Source organism: Lissotriton helveticus, chromosome 3_1, assembly GCF_964261635.1.
Source record: "Lissotriton helveticus chromosome 3_1, aLisHel1.1, whole genome shotgun sequence".
NCBI lineage: Eukaryota > Metazoa > Chordata > Amphibia > Caudata > Salamandridae > Lissotriton > Lissotriton helveticus.
Window position 1 is genome coordinate 1380848118 of NC_136061.1, and position 26216 is coordinate 1380874333.

Sequence of the window (26216 nt, forward strand, 5' to 3'; positions counted from 1 at the left end):
GACTAGTTGCAGTTATCTCCTCCTTAGTTCACCCTGACCAATCTGCCTTTATGCCAGGGAGGAATACAGCACTCAACATCCGTCGCCTCCATAACGTGCTTGCAGGCAGAGAATTCATGGAAGAGGACGCAGTAGTTCTGTCAGTAGATGCCTCTATGGCGTTCGACTCTATAGTGTGGCCATATTTATTTGAAGTTCTGGCGAGGTTTGGATTTGGTCCAAAGTTTTTGGGATGGGTGAGATTACTTTGTGCAGATATACAAGGATAAATAAAGAGTCAACTGTTACACGTCCCATGCATTCACACTGCAGAGAAGTGCCCGGCAGGGCTGTCCTTTATCTCCACTGATATTTTCTCTCATGCTGGAACTGCTTGCTGCCTGGATTCGTCGAGATGTAATGGTAAGGGGCTTGAAATGGGCGGAGGATCAGGAAGATCGAATATCCTTGTACGCTGACGATATACTATTTATTATATCTCGCCTCACCTTTAGATACATTCATGTTGTTTTAAACATATTCACGAATTTTGGAAAGTACTCTGGCTAGGCTATGAATTGGAGCAAGTCAGTAATGTTTGTGCTCTGGGGACAGGTCCCTCACCTCCCGGTAAATTGCATGATTGAGGTGGCTAGGGATGGCTTCCGTTATTTGGGAATCTTTGTAACATCTGATCCGACCCTTTTCCATAGCTGCAACTTAGCCCCCCCGCTATCCCGGCTGCGAGCAGACGTGAAGAGCTGGAGGTCCCTACCTCTGTCCCTAGTGGGTCGTGCTGCCGTCGCTTTTTATACATTCTCCAGAACTGCCCACACCGTATCCCAGATACGTATTTCACAGCAGTGGAAAGTGAAGTCCGTACATTGCTATGGGATAGCAAGGCCCCTCGTGTTGCAATGAAACAGTTAACAAAAGGATGGGACGATGGGGGCAAAGCCCTCCCAAACCTTAAACTCTACTATTGGGCCTCTCAATTGGTAGGTTTGAACCACTGGATATACCGCCCCCCCTAATTATCCCGCATATATATGGGACAGATACCAAACTGGGTGTACTGGTTATTTAGGAGCACTGTATACCAAAGTCAGGAAAAATAGATATTTGGGGCCAGCCTCTCACACCATAGGGACCTGGTACCAGGTGAATTCATGCCTGGGCTGGGCCAATATCCTCACGAAAGTGACGCCATTGAGGTATGCCCAGAGACTGGGTTCTCTCTGTCATCAACCCGGTTTCGACAAATGGGATATGATCTGGATTTCAGTAGTTGGAGACCTGATCAAAAGGGATCTATCCTTAGTTTTGAAGAGGTCCGGGGGCAATATCAAATGGCCCAGGGAGAACTGTTTTGGTATCTACAAATCAGACACGCCCTCGCCGCAGCTTTTCCAGATCTCCAGAATTGTCACTGCTGGATGTGCCACTACACTCGAAAGCCATATCGCTAACCTAAAAAAAACTATGTAACAACCTAAGCAATACATTCCACAAACTTATAGAGTAGTGGCAGGGAGACCTGGGACCTATTGACGATGAAGACTGGCAAACAGCTTTAATGTCCCCTAGAGAAGCGGCTATCACCCCCTGCTTCCGACTGATACAACTTAGGACCCTACATCGGTCATATTTAACAGGGGTCATTTTGGCAAAAATAGGCACAAGGACAGATGTGCTCTGCCTCAGAGGGTGCAAACAAGCAGCTACCATTTATCATACGATCTGGAAATGCCCTGAGATACAGCACATATGGGAGGGGGTCACGACTCACATTCAGACTGCAGTAGGGAAGGAATTAGCTCTCACACCGCAACTAGGCCTACTCAATATATGGACGGCCATGGCCCTCACAGAAATTGAACAGCAGCTGGCCACACTAGGATATACACTAGTCAAGCGATAAATAGCACAAAAATGGGGGGTGGGGACCCACCGTCTATCCATGTATGGGCGAAAGAGCTAGACAAATGTATGATTGCAGAGAAGGAAGTATTTACAACACATGGGTACCCTAAAAAGTGGGACAAGAAGTGGAGCACATGGAATGTCTATCGTGGAAATGTATGTATACCCCCATCGGTGGAACTGGAACTACGTAGAGGTGGTGACAGAGATGTAAGCATTTTGTAAATGTGGCTTTTCTACCCCTAAATATTGTAAGATGTAATAGGTAACCACTGTAAGCACTGAATGGTACTGTACGTATAATTATTACTGAACTTAATAAACAGATATTTAAAAAAAAATCTCTAATCAGACATCAAATAATCTTTCAGATTCCCCCAAATAGGATGACATTTCAGGGTACAACCTTTGGCCTTAGGTATCTAAAATTCTAAATCATATGCCTTCATTACTTCTTTCCACCATTCCTCATGCTTTGGCAGAGATAAAGATTTCCAATTTCTTGCAATGGTAAGTCTAGCTATGGAAAGAATATAAAGTACAAAGTCAGCAGCCCCTATTCCAAGCAGGATCACATTTGGAGAAGGTATCACTGTATGAGGTTGTACTATAGATATCCGCATCTGTATCAAAGACCAAAATGCTATCAGTTTAGGACATGTAGCAAACATATGGGCGTTATCAGCTGCTTCAAGAGCACAAAATGGGCAGCTGTATGATCTATTATACCATTTAGAGTATTTGGAAGGAAAAATGTAAAAATCAAAGATTGTGTGATATATCTGGCCTCTTAGTCTAGTAGAGGTGACAGCTTTTCAGTATTGGGCAAGCAAGTTGGAGAGTTCTTGAACTGAAATACCCTCATTTAAGCTAGCAGTCCATTCATCAGCCCAAGTTCCCAAATTAATGTCGATTCCATCTATATTCGATTCACACAAAGTGTATCATAAAACAGTACATAAAAACTACAATTCCTTAAAAAACAGATATGGTGCAATAAAAATAAAGATGCTAAAAATACAGGTCACACTTTAGCATACCAGAGGTAAAAAGACGTTCTTCTCATTTGAGTTGCCCTAAGAAACCCAGCAAGTATCACGCATGTGTAAAGATTTGGAAGACGTTGCAAGTGTAAAAATGCCGGCCTGCATTGTGTACAATTTAGAGATTTCAATAAAGATATATTAAAAGATCTTCTCAGGTCTATATAACATTTACAAAAGAACACTATGGGGTCGATTCCGATCCTGGAAAAAAAACGTCCGTACGATTCGTATCCAGAGCCCTCTCCGTATGAGTCGTAAACATGCCGTACGACCAGACGAGTACGATCCGGACCGGGGTATGAGGACGCGATTTGTACGGTCCACGTCAGGTAAGGGCGATTCGTACGGAAAAGCACACAATCTCATACACACCGTACGGTCCGTACACTCCATGATCGCAGGGGTACGGTGCATACCCCTGTGATCATGGGGAGTACGCACCGTACCCCGCGATCGCAGGGTGTACGCACCGTCCACCCAGCGAACATGGGGTATGGTGCGTACACCCCATGATCGCGGGGTACGGTGCATACACCCCATGATCGCAGGGGTACGCCCCGTACCCCTGTGATCATGGGGTGTACACACCATACCCGGGGGGAGGGCGTTCCGTACCTGTTTCGAGGCAAACTCTGCTTCTCCGGATGTTTTCGGCTCCCATAGAAAAAGCGTCATATGGTGCGTACCCGACACAAATCGTACTTGCTGGGTCGGAAAAACCAGCTACGAACCATACGGATGTCGCGTACAGCGGGTTCCGAGGGAGATTTGTACGGGGATTTGATTCGTACTGTCTCTGTATGATTCGTACGGAGTCCAGCTCCTGGTACGAATCGTACTTCATCGTACGTACGGGGGACATTGCAGGATACGATTCGTACGGGAAAAACGCTCCGTACGGCTATTCTGAGCGTTTTTCCCCGAATCGGAATCGACCCCCATAAGTATAGTTGATTGTTTAGACACATTATCACAGGAGCAAAGCAGTAGATCATTAGATATATTGTTAACAGTTGGGAAACTTATCAAGCAGTGGAATGTTTTTAGCCTAAAACGCATTAAAACAAATCTGTGCTGGGCATTAAAAACATTAAAAAGATACGGTTGCATTGAAAAGGTGGTCAAGACCATTTGGTTATGTTGCACAGTTGGATTGGCCAATTTACGCACAATCTCAAATCCTCCAGTTGATTTAAACACTCTCGGGCCGATTCACAGAACTAATCTGAGATAAAATACTAAACGTACTACTTTTGGTATTCACAGAAGGCATTTAGGAGTAGTAAATTTAGGACTCCTATAGATCCAATACGACCTTTAGATGTGTGTCTGTGTAGATCAATACAGAGGACGTTGTTATCACCCAAAAATTAAAAGAAAATCTCAGGCCAAGTATAGCTTGCAAAGATAGAATTAGATGGATGTATGATTATACAACGCAATCATTTAGTTTGTGGTACATTACATCGCTGTTTTTACAATGCAATTCATTACAAAGACTTGCGGTGGAGGGCACTGAACTTAGAAATAGTTTGATTTACTATTTCAACTCCAGCCTACTTAACAGTAGGAAAGATGTTGGAATAGTATATCACACTATTCCTTAGTCTAGAGCGCCATCCAGCACAAGTCGTTGAAACGACTTGTGTTGTAAAAACAGCGATGTCAATGTATTGCTGTGTTTTGACCACGTTGTAAAGGTTGTTTTCCAAATTAGATGAATAATGCATCAAATAAGTGGGACAGTTGCTCCTTTTTATATTGTCCAATTCTGTTTCCATGATTCTGTTTTATAGAAAAGACCTCAATGAATCAGATGTAAAAACTGTGGGGCTTATTTATGAGAGGCTTGTGCCGCTGGAGAGTCACTTTCCCCGGCAGTGCAAGCCTTTCAATCATATCTACGAGGCCACACAAAGCCACTCTGAGTAGCTTTGAATAAGCTCATAGATATGGAGTAAGACATAGCATGGCAAGGCACTCTGTTGCCTTATCTGTGCCAGAAAAGCGTTCCATGGGCTTCGTTGTGGGTTTTCCCAAACAAAACCCAAGGGTTTTGATGCTGCCACAGTATTTAATTATTAATGTAAACACGGGGAAGCGCCAAAAACGTATGCCACATAGAAAGTGGAAAATGCCTCTTTGTATGTTTTGTACAGGAATGCACCCCTTCCTTCACAGAAACAGTCCTGCTTGTAACAGAGGCACCTACATTGGCGCCAGGCTGCTAAAACAGTCCCAGCGCAGATAAAAAGGACAGGAATGCACCGAATTGCTTACAAACGGTGCATTTTGCCCTTTCACTTTGGCGTAGAACAGCACAGCAAGGTGCCTTGCTGCAGGGCCCTCTGACAAATACCATAAATGAGGCCCTGTGATTGCAATCTACAGTGCAAGTGAGTTTGAAAGACTTCATTTTAGCCAGCTATGTTCACTGTAGTCTAGTTGTCAAGTTCTCATTTTGATTTGCTAGCAGCGAAATGGACTAGCCTTCATGCACTATATTCAAAGACCTGCCCAAGCAAAAGTTTTATTTGCCATTTGTAATGGTCCAACACTTCACTGTCATATAGGGAATCTCAATGTCTATGGATTCAAAATATGTAGCCCTATATTTCACTGCATTTAAGTCAGTGTTCAACATTCCATAGCTAAGGGTGATGTTCCCAAGTTCCCTTATGAACACAAGAGCACATCTACCATATTTGTGGCGACGTACAAACACACAGCAAGCATGCACACACACACATGTACGCACACACACACATGTACGCATGCATACACACACGCACACACACACACACACACACACACACCATACACCATACAAAATAGAAAGTGGGAGAGCGCAGATATAAATACGTTTGTGAGGTATTTTCCAATCATATTTTCTATTGTTTTTTGTTCCATTTTTTGAGGAGGTAAAGACCATTTAAATATATATACAGACTATTTTAAAAATGTATTTGTGTGTGAATTACTTTTATAAGTGTGTTTTCTACAAGTTAGGTACTGCAGATGGAAAAGAGGTTGGTGTTCTACTGCAGTCTGTCTGGCTTGACAAACGGTTGTGTCGTGGTGTTTGTGTCATGGCTGATGATGGAAAGCCACTTGGCTATTCCTGTGGTGAACACATTTAGATTTTACACATAAATCAACATTATTCAAATGCAATAAGGCTCAGATTGAATCCAAACTCTTTTTTTAAATGAACTTTTTCTTAGCTTATTTTTTCCCATCAATGGATTACCACTCCAAAATTGTGCACACAATGTGCACTATGTTTTTTACAGTTGACAATCAGAAAGGCGTGGCTAAACAGTGCTCGTCTCTACTTGGCCATGGTTTCACCGTGAACATAAAAAATGGAATTGTGTTATCTTAAATATGTATGTTTTAAAAAAATTTGATCTGAAATAATGAATAAATTGTTACAAAATATATAAAACTCTAGAAAATAACATAGGCAAATAATATAAGCTTAACCTCTGTCTGCTGACCTTGTGGGATGCTGCAATACTTTGGTAAGAATGCACGAATGTTGTTTTCTTTTATCCCTAGGAGACGTTAAATGCTTTGGAGGAGATTGCTATGCCCTGGCCTTTGGTGTCCCAGCAGCATTAATGGTGGTGGCCCTCGGTAAGAGCACTCCTGTTTCTGATCTAAGTGTGTATTCACAAGCAAGTCCAGCAAGGGAGCACAAAGGAGGGAATGATGAACTGAAAACTCTTTTTTGTGTGATGGTTAATCACAATAAGCAAAATCCAACCAATTGCAGCACTAATGAGCAACACATCGCCATCAAACAAAGCCTTTCAGTGAATTGTTGGTGCTTTGTAATGATATGCATTAAGCCATGGAAAAGCAAGAAACTAGTGCCCCACCATTTGAATTTCCCAGAAGGATGCAGGCAAAGGAAATGCCTTATGGCCTGGATCTCCACCAGCTTCCTTCACACCTTCATGAATGTTTTGAATATTTTTTCAATTGGCAGCAGAAAGAAACAAAAAACATAAATGTCCCACAACTGGTGATTGGACACATCTAACAGTTCAGTCTGCCCTTCAGAAAGCAAGTGCAGTTGCTCCCATAGTTCAAATGTAATTAATTCATATAAGTCACAGTTATTTGGCCAGCAACGTAGAAAAATTGTTCCCAATTTAAATGTAATTATTAATTCACCTGGACGGTGTGTGATTACCATCTCAACACCTGCAACTGAAAGTGTGTTTGAATCACTCACACAATATGACTCATAGGGGCATATGTACAAGCCCCTATCGCCACCACAACTTCACTTTTACAGACGTTGTGATGATGATAGGGGCTGCTCCTTATGTACAAGGCAATGTTAAGCCAATAACTCTGCCTTGTGCATAAGGCCCCTGGGTGTTGCGGCGGGCGCGCCACCACAACACCCATTCAATTTGACGCTGCCCCCTATGTACAAGGATTGTGTACATAGGAGGCAGCTCCATAATTAGGACCAGGTAAATCCTGTTCTTAAGTTGGCAAAACAAGGAGTAATGCATTATTTTTCCTCGTTTTTGCTTTTTTCCATGTGTGCTGCCTTGTGGAGCACACATGGAAAAAGCTAAATGCCATGGGTTGTTTATGAACAGGAAGGTGTACCTTCCTGCACATAAACAAACCTTAAAAAAATGCCATTTTGTCACTCTCATGTGTGCCGCATGACACAGCACACATGAAAGTGACATAATGGCATTTTAGGATTGTTTATGTCCAGGAAGGGACACCTTCCTACACATACACAATCCTCCCCTGCATGCAGACTCCCTTGCATTATTGTGCAACACCCTTGCACTATGGTGCAAGGGTGCCTGCGTTGGCGCTAAGTTGTTAAACTTAGCACTATAGCAGGGGGAAATACGAGGCTGCACAACATTCTTGTAAATATGGTGCAGCCTTGCGTTTCAGAAGTGGCGGAGTGCAGCATTAATCCAAGTAGTCTAACGCCGCGCTCCGCCACTTCCTTGTACATATCCCCCATAATGTTCTACCACTCAAAAGAGCATGGTTGTGTATGTGCTGAATTCCGATCCATATTTTTTTATGGAGGTGTCTATATAAATGGAGATGGCAGGTGCAGCCTTGTTCATACACCAAGACCCAGAGCTCAATTGACAAAAGTTGTTCCTCGGGTAAGATTACATTTTGTGGTTCTGCATCCTGATTTCTAGAATTTGGATTACACTAATTTTGAAGCACAAAATGCAATTGCGACAGTTTAAAATCGGCACGCAAGTGGATTTTGTATTATTGTCTTGAAAATCCACAAACACATAATTACAAATATTTTTAACATTTTTGAGGCGGTTCTCCCTGTGGAAAAAGCAGGTAAAATTACCGGTATTAAAGAAGAAGTAAGTGCTATGCAGGGGGGGGCGGGAGTGCCATATTTAATAGGGTAAGAAATGTATCCATGGCAAAAATTCTGGCAAGAAAAAAAGTTGATAGTACAAATGCACACTTTACCATGATTTGTTTATGCACGTTTTCCACGTAGTGCAAGCCCCTATCAGAGAATTGTGTGAGGTAGTAGTATTCCTAGAACTCTAGAAATGTTGTAGATTTATAGGAGTATCTCTGGCATTCTTTGTGGAACAACAACATTTAAGAAATGTACTCTAAACGTAGGAGAAAAAATATGGCAGCATATTTCCAACTATTTCAAGTTGTGTTTTGTAGACTGGTTCTACGGTTGCAGATTATATTTTGGCTCCTTTGGTATGACTTCTGAAAGCAGAAAAAAGAGCAGAAGTCGTTTTGAAGCATAAAAAAATGAGTAATATATTGTCTAACTCATTGGTAATTAAACGTGACTTTAGTCCTCTGATTATATCTGCTGAGGTAACCTGTATATTCCATCCCTGTAGTTGTGTTTATTGGCGGAAGCGTAATGTACAAAAAAAATCCACCACAAGGAAACATATTGGTTGATGTTTGCAAGTGCATTGGGGTAAGTATGGTCTCTTCCATGCTTTCATTTTGTGTTATCAAGGTATGGATGTGTGGTCAGTGCCTATAGTTTCAAATAGTCCAATACATTTTGCACCAAAAAGACCAAAGGTGGGTGTTTAGACTATGCGCACAAACCAGGGACATTATGAAAAATGTGAATTCTTTTTAATGTACTCCACATTGGTAGACAAATCTTATGATCATGTGAGCTTAATAATTGGAGCACACCTCCGGAATTATTTGGGGAATATTCTGTATATGTATGTCTCATGGGCTTTTTCTATCACAATCTCTTCTAAAATGGTCCCATGGATAAACAAAGGATCTGTGCTTTCTTTCAGTCATGTGCATAAAACACAATCTAAGACTGAATCCTGATATTGAAGTAGGCCACAGACTTGTTTACTACAGACGTATCATGTTCCATACCACACCCCACTACCGACAAGAAAAAAGGATTGTTTTGTATTTTGCTAAGGTTTATGATAACTGAGACTTCCAAACAATTAAAAGGGTGGTGGTAGACACACCAACATATTGTTCTCTATCACACACTCCATGGTTGGTAGATTCAATATTGAGGACCACGGCTACCATAAGTCTTCACAATAGATCTTTACCCTGTATCAATGGAGGATGTAGACTCTTTTGTTTTTAGTGTTTATGGAACACTGAGGGTAACTTGGAGGATGCATCTCATCTCCCTTATGTGTTTATCATCACGTCCAGCTTCAGTGCATGCCAGAGCAATTTAAAATGTGGGGGCTTTCCTGCAGAATGTGATGAGGAACCCATGAGTCTCCCATATATCCCACACATATTAATTGACCTGCCGGCAAATGGGGTCCCCTGAATGGGTTAGGGAGCCCCTGAAGGGCTGGACCCCCCACCCCCAAGGGCTTCTGGTACCTGAGCTACACCCTTGATGCAGAATGCTGAATGGGTGATAGATTTCATGATGTAGAATGTTCAGTTAGTGGTTGCACGCTGAGAAATAAAGATTTATAATACCAAGCTCCATGTGTGGCACGGTCATTTGCATGTGTAACAACTGGCAATGAGATAGTGCATTGCTTAAACCCCTTGATCTGAAGAACCGAGAGGGCTCTCCCTTTCTTTGCCATGTTCCAGCCAACTGCTCTTGCGTGTCAGGTGTGCCTCAGTCGAAGTGAATATCGGCAGTTGGTGTATGTGGAATCAGAGTGTCACTCCAGCCAATGAAAGTGAAGGTTTTCCAGAAAGTTTGTTTTGTCATCAGTTAGAAACCTGCTGATAAAGTCAAGACGTACTGCACCACAATGGGACAACCAGGTACAGAGAATCAGTAAAGGCTGTGATAGCAGCCTGCAAGGAAGTGCTAAAAACAGAGACATTTCTGACAACAAGAAATGCTAAGGGCAGTGACAACCAGGTACAGGAATGTGCAACGAGCGGCCACAGCGAGGTGCAAGAGAACGCTGTGAGCAGAAGCAGGTGAATGCAGAGAAACAGAGGTGGCAATAACCAGATAGAGAATATGATCACGCGTATCAGAACCTCAGTAAAGAGAGCCATCCGACCTTTGCACCAGAGGCATAACCCAAGCAGAAGCACAGGTTTGTGCTTACGAGGCTGGTGAATCACATGGGACCGACTGAAAGGTCATGAGCTGTGGTTGAAATAGTTTTATTTATCAATGGCTATTGAGAAGAGCGCAAAGTATTAATTGGTCGCCTTCTTGAAATCACCTCCTCCCTTCAATACTGCCAAAAAGCTGAATATTGACAAAAAGCAAACACATTTGATGATTTTATTGATGCATTGGAAGAAGCAAATCACAAAATGATCATTAAATATCGGAAGAATTTAGCAGTTGACAGAGTAAAAGAAGTGATAAAGAAGGGACCATAAGGTAATGAAGTGACATACAGTCAAATGAAAGAGGCGTTAAACACCAAGTTCAATACAATGCCAAATCTCAACTATGAAAAGTAAAACATTTTCAGGAAAGGCAGAGAGCTGGTGAAACGATGGATGAGTTTGTAGAAAGAGTTGATTCGCTCATCAAGCATTACAAGTTCAATTAATTCAATGAGGAAGAGGCCATGCATCTCAAAGTACTAGATGGTTGTCTCTCTGATTTCTCCTGATGACGAATGCTGAAAGTGACACTCAGCTTGGAGTGAGTACTCATGGCTACCAGAGCAGAAGAAAGAGTTGATAGACAGGCAGCTAACATGGAGGCTGGAGCAGCCGAAAATGAAGCAGCACTGAGTGTGAAAAATAAGACCATGACAAGGCAGAAGGCCATAAGCTAATGTCGCTCAGAATAAGTGGTGTTTTCTATGTGAATTTTCCTTTCCACATGAAGGTAAATGTCCCACCATTGGACAGATATGTGAAGGGTGCGGGTAAGACAACCATTTGGAATTGGTTTGCAAAACAAGGGAAGGATCTTGTTCAGCACGTCGAAAAACCAAGATGGATGAAAAATCAAGTGCATCACGTAGAGAAAACATAATTAATGTCAGAATGATCTAGACACAACATCTACACTCGCCCTGTGACCACATCAGTTGAGGCAAGTAGACACTGAATAATGTCTATAGTCATCAAATTCCTCATCTAAAAGTACATCATCATCATTGTCAAGAGACAGTGAGGAAGATGGGTGTGCGATGTCAGTGTTGACTGCTGCATGATGTGCTCATGTAGGATTCGTTTTTTGCAAGGAAGAATGGTGATGGAAATTAGGTTGACAAGTGATAGTGTGAAATTCATTTGCACACTATCCCAAGATCACTCTGAAAGTGAATGGATGCTCCATACCTTTATCATTGACAGAGGGGTGTAGCTAAACATTGTGCCAGTGGAAAAGTAAAATGTACTGTCTCCAGTGCCCCTGTTGAAAACCAAAGTGTATTTGCAGGCTGCTTTGATGCCACTGCAAAGTTACGGTTCATCCACAGCAACTGTGAAGAATAAAAAGATTGATGATGAGAAAAAAGGGGTCAAACCTGCCCCATCGAGTGTTCCTCACAGAATAGAACTTGCTGCTGAACAGCCACAGAGCTTCTTCTCACACTAGCCTGTTGCTCTCTACAATAAAATACATGATAAAGCCAGTTGCAATATCCATCGATTAAAAACTGTATGATATCATCAAATTATTATATGTTAAGATGTCATTCCAATACATAAAGAACAAAACCTGGTGGTCAAAGCAAAAGGCAAAGGTACAGCTGCTGGTTTGTTAGCCCACCACTAGTATATGACAACAAATAACAACTCACCCATTAGGTTAGACTAATAAATGAGAGACTGACTATTATGAACATAGTCAGATTTCCATCAACTGCCATTGGTGGCCAGTGTCATCATCTGAATATCCTTTCCTACCACAGCACCTCTTGATCACAGAGGAATCATGTGGATTGGATTTCATACCAGTCACTGAAATCTCGATAGAAAAAAGGCAAGTAAACCCTAATGACCCACTTGGTCAATAGCTTGCAGAATGTAAACCTCAGATATATAATTTACTAGAGCAGCTGATGGATTGTGTTGTGCAGTGCAGTGAATGTGAAGATTTAAAAAGGATATGGAAGAAAAAACCTTTTTATTACAATATCTCTTCCAAACCTGTTAAAAAAAGTGCAGCAACAGCTTGTAACAAATACGCCACTGATCTAAATGGTCGACTAGTTTCAGCCACATGGGCCTTTTGCCCTGGCTTTCTTCAGGACCCAAAATTTACATAGCTACTGCATACGTGAAAAAATGCTATTGTGCAAATATAATTATGAAATAAATACCTCAATACAGGCAGGGTGATCTTCACACCTGTCCTGTACGAGGTATTACCCTCACCTCACCTGGTAACCACTCAGGTTTCTGAGACCCCGCCCTCTCCGTCAGTGCCTCTGGCTTCTCCTGAGATCGTGGGAGGTGGCATTCCAACCAAAAGAGATGAGTGCCTTGAACCATCTGGGAGCTTGGTTGAGCTTTAGAAACCATAGAGATAAACATAATGAATATATTAGGACTGAGGGCCATTGGCATGACTTCTGTTCCACCAAGCTTACGGTTCTCCTGCTTCCTTTTGGAGTAGGGAACACTCAGTATTTACCATGGTGGAGTCTCAGCTTGCTCATCTAGCATAAATCTGTGACATGGTAGCCTGTCCACTACTGTGCCACAATGTCATAGTGATGGTCAGCTACCCCAATGAAGGGCAGTGTGAGCGTCACTAGTTTCCACAGATTGTGGATGCCAGCCGTATGTTTCAGGGCCATACTTTTCTTTTCAAGACAAAAACTTCCACTTTGGAAGATTGTTTATTGGAAACAAAAACCCTCTGTCTAGTGATCTCAGCAAACATGGTGCCCACTTTGCAAAGATCATTGACTACAATTGACCCACAGCACTTGCCACTGCACTGAAGGCACAGAGTTCTTTGTTTTCTTGGTGGCAACCTCTTAGCATGGCAGGCAGCCCCTTCCAGAAAGGTAGAGGCAATAGCCTTCACATACCTCACATGTCAGTGGACCACCCGATAGGGTCTTATTCACCCTGTAAGTTATTTTATGAAGAAAATACACTTTAAGACGACTTTGTATTACTCCAATGTTGTGAAATGTTCCTTTAGCAGTTAGAGTGACACACACATCTTTATGTGAACAGATTGATATATGTTAGGACTGTGCACTGCCTTATGGCCATATTCTTAAAATATAGTATGGAATTTACCCCTGCAGTTTTAACCATACAGCTGGAATGCATTTCAGACAATAATGGAATTCATTAAGGTTCGAGGACTCCTCCACAGCTTGTAACAGTCACACATTCCCATAAATAGTTCTGAAATCCATTATAAATGACAGGCTGATCAGGTTTAAATGCGCTGCACACGTTCATTTGCACTTTAAAGCACTTTTTATGTTTCCACACATGGAAGAAACCTTTACCCCAAAACCCTCACCAATTTTGACGGTTATACCACGCTTTCCCACCCTGAAAACAGAATATCTGCTGCTTTCTGTGCCAACAAATCTGCAATTGTTTTCAGAGTGGGACACGCCCTTCAAAAGATTAATGAGTACCCAAAAAACTGGAAAATGTATTGTTCACCATCCTTAGTGGGTGCCACCAGCCACAAACACCAATATACTGCTAGGTGACAAGATTTACCATACATCCAGTGCTTTAAATGAGCCGGTACTCACCGGTACTGAGTACCGGCACTTCCGAATTTTCTGGCCGTCCATACCGGCACTTTTCTTAGTTGAGGGAGGGTACCGGTACCCTCATTGAAAGCACAGCAGTTTTAGGTTCGGTGACTCCTCCAGCTCAGGGCAGACGCCGCTCTGCTTCAGAGGAGCTTGTAAGTCACAGAGCGCCTCGAAGGCCTTGTGCCGAGTCGCTGCTGGAGATTCCAGCAGTGCTCACTTGAATGGCCCCAGACTGCAGGGGTCTGAGAGGGCTTGTCTTGCGTCATGCTGTGATCAACAGGACAGGGTCTAGACCAGAGGTCTTCAAACTTTTCCAGGTTGAGCCCCCCCAGCTGAATTCCCCCAGATGTTGGGCCCCCCACCACCCGACAGAAACCTCGGGAATCCCGCACACCACATGATCGACTGCCACGCGCACACCACGGGCCATATCCGGCAAACAATGCTCAACACAACAAGAGTGCCTAGCAAACTGCAGGCCTGTGAGTGGGTGTGGCGAAACGACAGAGGCGTACCACACATCTCAAAACACAATCCTCCAAGACAAAATGTGCGCAAATTCTCCCCATTAGGATGCCCTGCCTTACACAGGACACAGATCAACAACAACACCACCAACATGAATTTGACGGGTGTGCCGGTGCCCAGCCACACCTAGACTCTCAATCTGTGGGTGGATTCCTGCCACTGCCATCCTCAGGCTGTGCTCCACATCCAGTCCTGAACGGTACCTAGTCTTCAACACTGCAAGTGCTGAGAACCCAATCTCACAAACTCCCCAACAAATAAACAAATACATTGTAGGATGTAAAGCACCATACACAAGTGAACCAAAGGGAGGACCGCCATGATGAACCCACTATAGGGAACACACCATGGGTGCTTCACCAAGCGAAACCCAAAACATGGAACTTGACCTTGCCCATGAGGGCCCCGCATTCAAGTAGCAGCTGGACATCACGCAAAATGTCACACGCATGATGCATAGATCCCACACATGAGCACACATAGAATACAGAACAGTAACACATAGGCAAGGGAGCAGCCAAACAATTCAAATACCTTCCACTCTGAACCACAGCTCCCATGGCACCAAGAAAGCAAAGGAAGTCATCACAACCCTCCCCATCCATCATGTACACCTTGTCATCCACCAACTCCCCCACCGTTCATTCTGTCCCTCCATCTGAGCCCCATCCACATCCAAACCCCTTCAACCACTTGCAAACCCATCCACATCCATCCCTCCATCCATCATCTCACCCATCCATCCCTCCATCCACCCCCTCACCCATCCATCCATCATCCATCCATCCCTTCACCCAATCCATCCCCTCACCAATCCATCCACTCTTCCACCCATCCATCCACCCACTCATCCATCCAACCATTCACCCAAGCTATCCTCCCACTCATCCATCCACTCCTCCACTCTGCCATCCACTCCTCCACTCATCCAGCCACTCTTCCACCCATTCATCCACTCCTCCACCCATCCATCCATTCACTCATCCATCCAACCACCCACCCTTTCACCCATCCAGCCATCCCCCACCCACTCATCCATCCACCCAGTCACTCACTCACCCACTCAACCCCCACTCATCCATCCACCCATCCATCCCGCTCTCCACCCTCCCCCCCACTCATGCATGCACTCTCTGACCCATCCATCTCCATGCTCCTCTCCTCACCCATCCATGCACACACCTGCCCATCCACTCTGCCAATCATTCATCCATGTCCTCACTCATCCATCCATCCATCCATCCTCCCCCTCTCTCTCCATTCCCCCCTCACCCAGCCACCCATCCCTCCATCCACCCTTCACCCATCCACCCACTCATCCATCCACTCATCCACTCATGAATCCATCCATTGACCACTCATCCACCCCTTCACTTTTCCATCCATCCCCCGTCCATCCACCCTCCTCAATCGCCCATCCATCCCCACATCCACCCCTTCACTCATCCATCCATTCATTCATTCATTTACCCCTTCACCCATCAATACATAAATCCATCCATCACCTCTCTCGTCCATCCACCCACCGACTCATCCACCATCCACCCCCATTGATCCATCCACCATTTCACTGATCCATCCACCCCTCCACCCATCCATCTACCCTTCCAACCATACACACATCCATCCACTCCTCCACTCATGCATCCATCCTCTCTCCCACCATCCATTCACCCCTTCACTCACCATCCATCCCTTCACTCATCCATCCACTCCCCACCCATACATCCCCCATGTCACCCACACATCCACCATGTCACCCATCACCCCACCCATACATCCACCACTCCACCCATACATCTATTCACCCACATGGCAACATAACGGACGTCTGGTGGCCGGCTCCACCCGAGATCCCTCACACATTTGATGATTCAAATTCGAATCTGCAGACCAACATCCCTGAACACTGACACTTCGGTGCCCACACAAAGATTCTCATGAGTTGAGGGCCACAGACCAGAGCCCACTGTCCCGATTCATGGCCCAAACCCGGATTGCAACCTCTCCCTCCCTTCCCAAAATAACTGAAGGACTCCCGCCCCCCCCAACTCCCCCTCACTCCCACCCCCCTTGAAAGACTGGGGCCCTGGGCCAGAGCCCACCCCGCCCGTGCATCAAAACCTCTGCGAAACCTTCTCTCCCTTCTGGGAAGAGCTAACTCTCCCAGGAGGGGGTTAATTCACGGAGTTGACAGATTCAGCTGCAGTGGGAGGCAAGGGGTCTCCTCTGCTAAAACAGAAAGCGTGTCTGTTTGTTTGCTTTCGTTTTTAGCAGAGGAGACCCCTGCCTCGCACCGCAGCCGAAGCTGTTGACTCCGTGAATTGGCCCCCTCCTGGGAGAATCACCGGGACAAAGGAACGGGCACAAAGGGAAGGGAGTGGAGCCCGCGCCCCCCCTGGGATGTTGCCACGCCCCCCCAGGGGGGCGCGCCCCACAGATTGAAGAACCCTGGTCTAGACAGACCCTGCCCTGTCGATCAGGTGCGCAACGGCTATTAGCCTTAAAGTGTTAAGGCGCCCCCACCCCTTTCCTCCGTCAGGCGTGTGAAATGGGCTGGGGCTGCCAGTCATTAATCCTGTCCCATTTAGGGAAGTGAGCCGGCCGTACTAAAGTGAGCAGCAGCGCCACACAATCCTCTACCTTCCCAAAGATGTTTTTTTCATCTTTTTGTTCAGCGCAAAGGCTGCTTTCCTTTGTGTGCCCCTCTGTTGAAGCAGGAAAGAAGATGTAAAGTGGATAAATGATGTTTATTCGAGTAGTAACATCATAAGGGCACAAACACAGGTGGAAACAATAACGTGTGAAGAACAGCTCTCAAAAGATCAAATCCACCGAATATTCTCTAAGGTTATTTATATAAGATAAATGAACGTCCCAACAGATGAAATAATCAACACAAGTCTACAAATGAAATAAAGATATGGAAAAATATTAGATGATGAGTATATACAAAACATGCATAAAGGAAGGGGGAGGGATGCATGTATAGAAGTGAGGTGAAAGGTGAAGTTAAGGATTGCCACTTTCCTCACATAAAAATACCAGATATTTGTTGAGGTCTGAAATCTTGAATGAACTTTGAAATGGTATTTTAACACAAATTTGTGTAGTCAAAAATCCTGTGCATTTCTTGTTAACTTTAATAATCAGAACGCTCTCAGGAGATATTTTAAAGGGAATGGGTGGAATGCTTTTGTGTTCATTTCAGCTTGTTTCGCTCTCTATGGCTGTGCACGTTTGAGAATATATAGGATTTTCCAAACAACAACAAATAACATATGGCATTAAGAAGCACCAAATATTACAAAACAAGGAAATGTTAACATATAATCCTGTTTGGCTTTCTTTTTTGTGTAATGAGTTAACCTGTTTTTTTTAACATAAACACATTTCTCATGCGTTTTGATATGTGCTGTAACTGGTATACAGGTCATTATGTATCATCATATTTTGCCCTTATCCCAGCCACTAGCCCCGCCCATTTGCCACACCTCTAACTCATTTTAATGAGCACCTGCACTTATTTTTTCCCATTTAAAGCACTGCATACATCAAATTCCATCATGCCGATGTTCTGAGAACTGTGAATGTGGATTTCTCTCAGGTGTTTCCAAATGGATACTATTGTTCAATGTATGCAAATAAAATAAGTGAATACATGATGATACCACTTTGCATAATTTTAGGTGTACATAAATTGTTTGTTCGTGATGTGCAAACACAAATGTATTTCTTGCATATTCTTTTTGTTGTCATTTAAGATGTTGAAACAACCCGAGGTAGAAGCCTCGTTATAATTAACAAAAGGCAGACAGGGAGAAAGTGAAGGTAGGAGAAGGGAAGGGAAGGAGAAAGAGAAAAAGAAGGGAGGAGGGGGGCACAACCAGCATATAATGACATCGCAGTAGCCATCGTTACAGGTACATAATGGAAATAGCATGTTACAAACACTCATAATATAGACAAAAACCAACTTCAGAGGGTCATGTTAGAATGGGACACATTGTGCAGGAAATGCCAGCATGGGGAGGGAACTAATCGATTATTCTCTGGACAATGATACCTATACAGGGCCTTTCCCAGCAATATCTAGAATGCAGGAAAGCATTACTGTATGTCCGTCTGTGTGGCTTTATGATTATAGGGAGCCTCATAAATGTAGGTAAGCTGAAATTGGCTCCCAAATATCTTTGGGGCAAGAGGTAGGGGGCATCACTTCCCAACAGGTCCCCAATTGATCCTGGCAATACATTGCATCCTGCAGGCTAGATTTCCTCCCCCAGTGTTGGCAGGAGCCTGGCAGTTAGAATTCATTGTGCGAGTGGTACATCTTTAACATAGCCCAGTAAAATAACAGTCAGCGTTTGAGGCACTGAATGACAGGTGATCTCTTGAAGATTGTGATGGTCTGTATCCCAATAGTCTTCTATTCTGGGGCAGTCCTAAGCCAGATGTATAAACATCTGATGTGCAGAACACGTCTCACTGTATGCCTCCTTTTTCAAAGCCCATGTGCTACAGTTGTATTGGTGTGCGATACAGCCGGTGACGAAACTTGAAATGGATGAGTTGCAATCTATAGTGGGGGGAAAGAGCTGCAGTCTGCCTGAAGCAATATGTCCATAGCTCAGTAGTGAATGGAGGATCTGTGTCCAGCGCCCATTTAGCATGTGCTGTAGGAGTACAAATCGGAGCCTTGTCCTGCATGATAGCGTAGAGGCGTGTGACCAGTTTGCGGTGTGAGGCATTCATCAGCATGCTTTCAAGAGCATGTAGCATGGGCGTGTATTCAGGGAAGGTGATATGTTTCACATGATATTGTGGGGCGTATCTGATGGTAGAGTATGATGTCCAGGGCAGTAGGGACAGGAGTGTCATCCAATGCAAATCGTGGAAGGAAATAGACGTCGGGGTGTAAGTCAACCCTAGGTTATTGCCTTTCTCCTGTGTGCTTGAACACCTTGCACCTTCGTCTTGCAACGCCGACAGCATTGGGTTACGTGTTATGTGGATAGATGGGGTGTATGCACAGCAAGTTGGCCCAATGTCGCAGTCAATCCCAGGCCCATCCATCGCATTCCAAGATATCAGTCCGGGGCATGTGGACTTGTATGGGTGATATAATGCAGTGGATAACAGGAGTGGGGAGGCTAAATCGGCCTCCACCGCCACATTTGACTTAAATTTAGTGGAGTAAATAGCATAAATAATAGATATTAAGTGAGCACAAAAGTCATAGTTAGGATCTGGTTATGAGCAAGGAGTTAAATTCTGACACATGTGGTAACCTTTGTTGCCTTACATGTCAGAATTCCAAGCACCAACTGGAATTTCCTCCAGTTATATTTTGGAAGGTTAAACCTGGCATAATTGCACAATAAATGAAGATGCTGGCTGATTTTGGCACTAAAATCCCCATTTTATGAATGACAACCTTTATTAAGAGTTATTTAACAAACCTGTTAAACACCTCAACCATGGTGCCAGTATTTACTGGGTGAAGTAAACAAATCAAGGGACCTTAATCGTGCAAATAGCTTTGTGATTTGTCCCCTTGGTATAGAGACATTACCCTTTGCTTTCAGGTTTGTTTTCTGTCCTGGCTTCTGATATTGTGTTATTTTTGGAAGTGACACCGGGTTTCGGTCATCAAAAAAGCTTTTGGAATACACTGGTATATACAGACCTGATGCAATCTTAAATGAATGATGCCAGGGAACACTGGGTGTGCCTTGTCATGTGAACATGCCTATTAACCAAGAGTACAGGTTGAGCCCAATAACAAGTGTATTTGTTGTGATTATCAAAGTGAACATTGCCCTAGAGTGAAATCCCTTCTGTCAATAATATGCTTGTACATGAGAGATCAAGGTTTGAACAACACAGAGAGATGGCTTTAATGATTTGTCTGAATGACAGGAAGAGCAAGGTTAACTTCAGCCAAGTTATGTCCTTCAGTTCAAATAGTGTGTGTGAGCACTCCTCTTTGAACGTGATTCCGCTCTTTTGGACATCGATTGAGCTCAATGTTTCTTTCAGATGAAGTTCCTTGAACTCAAAGAGAACCTCAGAAAATGATCAGAGGCGTGGTGGTGACTGTGGGACAAGGGTTCCACTCTCATGGTGCCCCCTTTGCTGAAAGAGATGCTTCAGAGCATCCATCAGGGAAACAGGGTTAGACTGGGAACATAAAGCAATCCTGGCAAATTTGGTCATACCACTCCTGATACTGAACGGAGTGAGCAGGCCCTACTATTTGTGAAGGGGGATTTGGGGCCGGCCTCCCTTCCCAAACAATATATCTATTATACAATTAAATGCCCTGACTTTTAAAGTCCCCCCCACAAATTGGAATCTCCATTGGTTTTAATGGATTCACTATTAATAACACTAAATGACACCCTCTTTAGATACTCATGATGAGAGATGCATGCTGTACCAACCATCACAAGTTTGGGACTCAGTATTTTTAGTATTTTGTAGAAGTTGTCAGGCTTCTACACAGTTTTGTCGAAATTGAGTGGTTTGGGTTAACTGGGCAGCTAAAGTATGAATAATATAAGAGCTGACAAACTTGATAATGAGAATCTCATGGCCTGTTTGGTCAATCAGTTACGGAGGGGTGCAGTGGGCATCCTCTCTGACTCTTCTCATCTTACAGATTCTAACCACATATTGTACAATGTATAACACATAATGGAAAAAAGTGACTCCTGTTTGCCATTTGAATGCCATCTCATGCAGCAGTATGGTTTCCCGGTGCCTATATTTCAGAACAAAGTAGTACTAGCTCCTAGTCACTAAAGCAATCCTTTGGTTAGGAAAATGCCCCATGTATGGTTCACTGACAAAAAATCAAAACCCAAAATATTGCGGTGAAAAATGGTATGTCAAAAATACTGAACACAAAAATACTGTTTTCCTATACTTATAATGTAAATGCTAAAATATCCCCTAAAAATATAATTGTATACTAATATCAAAAAATATATTTAAAAAATATCATTTAAAAAAAATATATATATATAGTTGAACATAGTAAATCCAAATAAATATATTAACATGTGACAGTCATATAATGTAAATTAAATATATTTAAATAAAATAATATTATATATATATATATATATATATATGTATAAATATATTTAAATATAGACTTATTTAAACATACACACACATACACAACTACACACACACACACACACATATGTATGTATTTGGTTGTAAGAAAGGCTGCCTGTATATCCGAAACGCCTCACCAGAGTTTGCCACAATGAACTAAAAACGTCTAAGTGAATCTGAGCGTGCTGGAGCCTGCTTTGTTATTGTGAACCGGCGCTGTAGTAACATATATATGTATGTTATGTTTATTTACACATATAAAAAGTACAAATATTATTAAAATAATAATTTTAATATGTATTATAATTTAGTATTTTTATAATTGTATAATATAACAAATATAACAAATATATATATATATATATATATATATATATATATATATATATATATATATATATATATATATACAATAAATTAGAAACTGTAACAAATAAACTGGTAAAAATGCAGAAAATATACCCATTTAATTGCACATAAAAAAGGAAGCAATATAGAAGAATGCATTTTACTAAAAATGTATTATATATCACAAACATTACAAATTAAAAAAATATAATTTTAATACACAGAAACATAATAATAATATAATTTTAAACGCTATAAAAAAACTTTAAAATTCTAGTAATAATACATATATTATTTCCACTACAGTCTGTGCAACACTCGAGAAAGTGTAGAACACAGGCGGGGTAAAATGTACTGTTCCCACTCCAGTCTGTGTAACAGTAGGGAAAGCGTTGGACTTAGGAGGGGTAACATTTACCATTCCCACTCTAGTCAGTGCAACAGTAGGGAACGCGTTGGACTCAGGAGAGGTAAAATTTACTATTCCAACTCCAGTCGGAGCAACAGAACGGAAAGTATTTGACTCAGGAGGGGTAACATTTAGTATTCCCACTACAGTCTGTGCAAAGTCTTGGACTAAGAAGAGGTACAATTTACTATTCCAACTCCAGTCAAAGCAACAGTATGGAAAGCCTTGGACTCAGGAGGGGTAATATTTATTATTTTCATCACAGCTGGTGCAACAGTAAGAAAAGCATTGGAATCTGGAGAGGTAAAATATACTCTTTCAGCTCCAGTCTGTGCAACAGTTGGGAAAGTAGTTCACTACAAACACGTACCTTATTTATTGCATGTATTGTTTTAACTATTAAAATTAATAATTGGACATTAAATACGTACATTAAAAAACAATTAAACATAAAATATGTTTCATTTTGTTAAATAATTAATATAAGACAAAAATTTTATTTAACAATTATTTCATTAAATTCCCAGACTATCGCCCCACATACCTAGCGACATACTTTCAACATATATGTAAATTAAAATATTAAAATAATTACACAATTTACATAATTAATTAATAATTACTTTATTAATAATAAATAATTTATATTTACTCTATTATTTAATTAACTTTCCCATCCCATAACCCTACAAACCCAACAGCCCGCACCTAAATTATAAATAAAAAAAATATTTTTGCACAATTTACATATTTAATAATCAAATACATAATCAATACTAATTAAATTAAAATTATAAATTAATTATACTTAATTAACTTTCTGCCCTATAGCCCTAAACCCCTCGATTAAATAAAAAATATAACTAACTTGAAATTAATAACAATTACACAAACATTATAAACCATATATGAATAAAGTATTATTTAAACACAGAAAGAAACTTAAAAACAATAATTAGTTTTGGTCAACAATTTTTTTGCATGCAATATTTCTGTGTAACAATATAAAAAATTTGATGTTTCTGGATCTCGATATTTTTACCATTAATATGTTGTACGGATACCCTATGTGTAATGCCAGTAAAGATAAACAATTGTAATCTGTCAATACTAGAGATGTGGTGGATTATGTAATTTAGATAAAATATAGAACACAGCATTGGACATCCGAGATAATAGATAATTGACCATAATGTCAGTGCTTAACATTTCATAGTAGTGTTTATGATAGTCCCAGTTAGCACAAATCCATAATAAATAGCAGACTCATTAGAACAAAGGGGGTCATTACAATCAGGGTGAGACCGCCTCGGACAGGCTGTCGGTGGTGGTCTCACTGCCATTGTGAGGCCATTTCCTGCCCAACGTATAATGAATGGACTGAGATAGGGGTTAGGCCTAATGGACAGGACCCAGGAAGGGCCTTTTAACATTAAGAAAACCTGGAATCCTATTTCTTTGTTTTAAAGACACCACACTATATGATTTTAGTGGTTCGGGGTATTTATTTTACCCTTTATTCAATATTTTAAGAATTATTTTGTGGAAATTCTCTTTTTTCAGAGAAACACATGTATTCAACAAAAAATAAACGTTCAACATTTATGACATTATTGTGTTTAGACGATATAAAACATTAATACTTTCACAAAAACTAATGATAAACAACATGTAGAAAAATCAAAGACAAATTAGATCCATATACATCACATATATATATATATCAGACCGCACATCAACTTTCTTAGTGCATGTATATATGTACCAACAAATATTAAATGTCCAAGTTCATTAAATCCTGATTTTTGAGAAACAATCTATTTCATTTAATTCAAAGGCATAAATTAATTATGTCTGCCAACGCGTTTCTAGCCTAGTTTTTTCAGTTATGGGCTTTCATCAGGGCTTCTTACTGTGAATCATATTGGCCATATCTACAAAGACAAAAAACAATCAATTGTCGCATTCTCTACCCTCAACTTTCTAGTTCATTTGTGGCAATTCCATATGGTAGTGGAACCTACCTAATGTCTTTGGTTTGAATCTTCTCTCAACCCAAATGCTACCAGCAAGATGTTTATGTATGCTCTCTCTAAAATGATAAATCAGTGTGTAAGTGACCATTTTGTGCCTTCATTGTCGTTAAGTTAAAAAATGCGGCATCTATGCTCCTACCTTCAACACTTTGTCTGCTTGAACTTCCAGCGCAGTCTCTTTAAAACACGGCTCTACATGGGAAAATTCATGCTATATTTCAGTTTTGTGTCTTAGTTTATGGCATACCCCTGTTTGCAATGCCCTCATTTTCGGAAGAACCCATACCTGTTTGGGTGCCTGCCCAACTTTTCCTTCTTCCTGATTTCTTGTTTTGTTGTTTTCTCGGGCGATCTGTGTAGAGACCAAAACAATTAAGTAAGCTTGTAGCACGCGGAGCTAAAATTCCGTGCTAGTATCTACGCGCGGCTCGGCGTCTCACCTATATTAGTCGCCTGTTCTCGCTGGCAACTTCTTCCTCTCATTGCTTCAATGGGTATATTTGCTACGCTTTTCGCGAGTGTCACAGCGGCATTTAAACGCGCTCTTCTTCCTGGTATTGTAACCCGGAAGTGAAATCACATTACTTCCTAATCGGCGGAGGGTTTGACAACGGGCTCATAGGAAATGTAGTTTTTGTGTAAGTAATTTAGTACCTGTTTTTGATTTGTGACGGTCCCTTTTAACTATTGCAAGAATTAAACTCATGTGAAAATTCCTACGGCATCGATCAACTGATTGTTTATATAATTTTACTACATCTTGCTGTAGAATTTGGGAGGGTGATCCTAGTTCAACCTATAGCTCTATTAACAAATTTTAATCATTTGTTTAAAGTGAGGCACAGCCGGCCAGGAAGATGAGCAAGCCTTCCCAATCATGCATTTTCGTTTTAAAACTAATTTTACATACAGGTTAAATCAAAAAACCTTTATTTTCTCGATAGCTCGAACATTTCGTTTGGGCAAGTGAGCACGCTGTTAAATTTCATAATTAAATACGCTTCTTTAGACAGTAGCCATGCATCCACATCCATCAAATTCCTGGATGTGTTGAATGATATCAACACAGTCCATTTAGAATCTCTTGCTGTATTCTCTTCCTTCAAAAAGTGATGGACCATAGGGGCAGTGATCACTTTCTTTTTATTCTTGACCGGTGTTGGGTTATTCTCTGGTTGATTTGCTGATTAGTTTTCCCTATATAAATATTATTACAAGGGCAAACCACAGCATAGACAACATTCTTCGTCTTACAATTAGTAAAGCTTGTATGTTTCCATTGTACATTTTTGTGTGTGATTCATTCCCCTCCAATGTGGATTCGCATACTATGCAATTACCACATTTGTGGTGGCCTTCTACAGGTTTCATACCCCACTGGGAGCATAAATCCTTTTTCGGTTCTTTTTGGAAGATGTCTGCTCTCACTATCTCTTGACCAATACTTTTATTTTTTCTCATTGTAAATAATGGTCATGCAAAATGTACCTCAAGATTTTCTAGTAGGTGCCAATTGCGCATTTTGATCTGCTTGTACTTATTTGTGTGCGGACCAAAAGTCGACACACAAACAAGTCTATTTAATGGTACATTTGTCTTTTTCTGCAATAATGTCTCTCGTGGGGTA

The 26216-nt window shown here is 41.7% G+C and overlaps 1 protein-coding gene across 1 annotated transcript in view; it reads left to right on the forward strand.

The window, feature by feature from the left end:
* SLC15A2 (solute carrier family 15 member 2) overlaps nucleotides 1–26216 on the forward strand; it is a 603602-nt gene that overhangs the window by 335408 nt on the left and 241978 nt on the right. The window contains exons 8-9 of the mRNA XM_078682022.1: nucleotides 6510–6587; nucleotides 8846–8928. Of these exons, the coding sequence (XP_078538148.1) occupies nucleotides 6510–6587; nucleotides 8846–8928 (161 nt within the window). The remainder of the gene's footprint in view (nucleotides 1–6509; nucleotides 6588–8845; nucleotides 8929–26216) is intronic.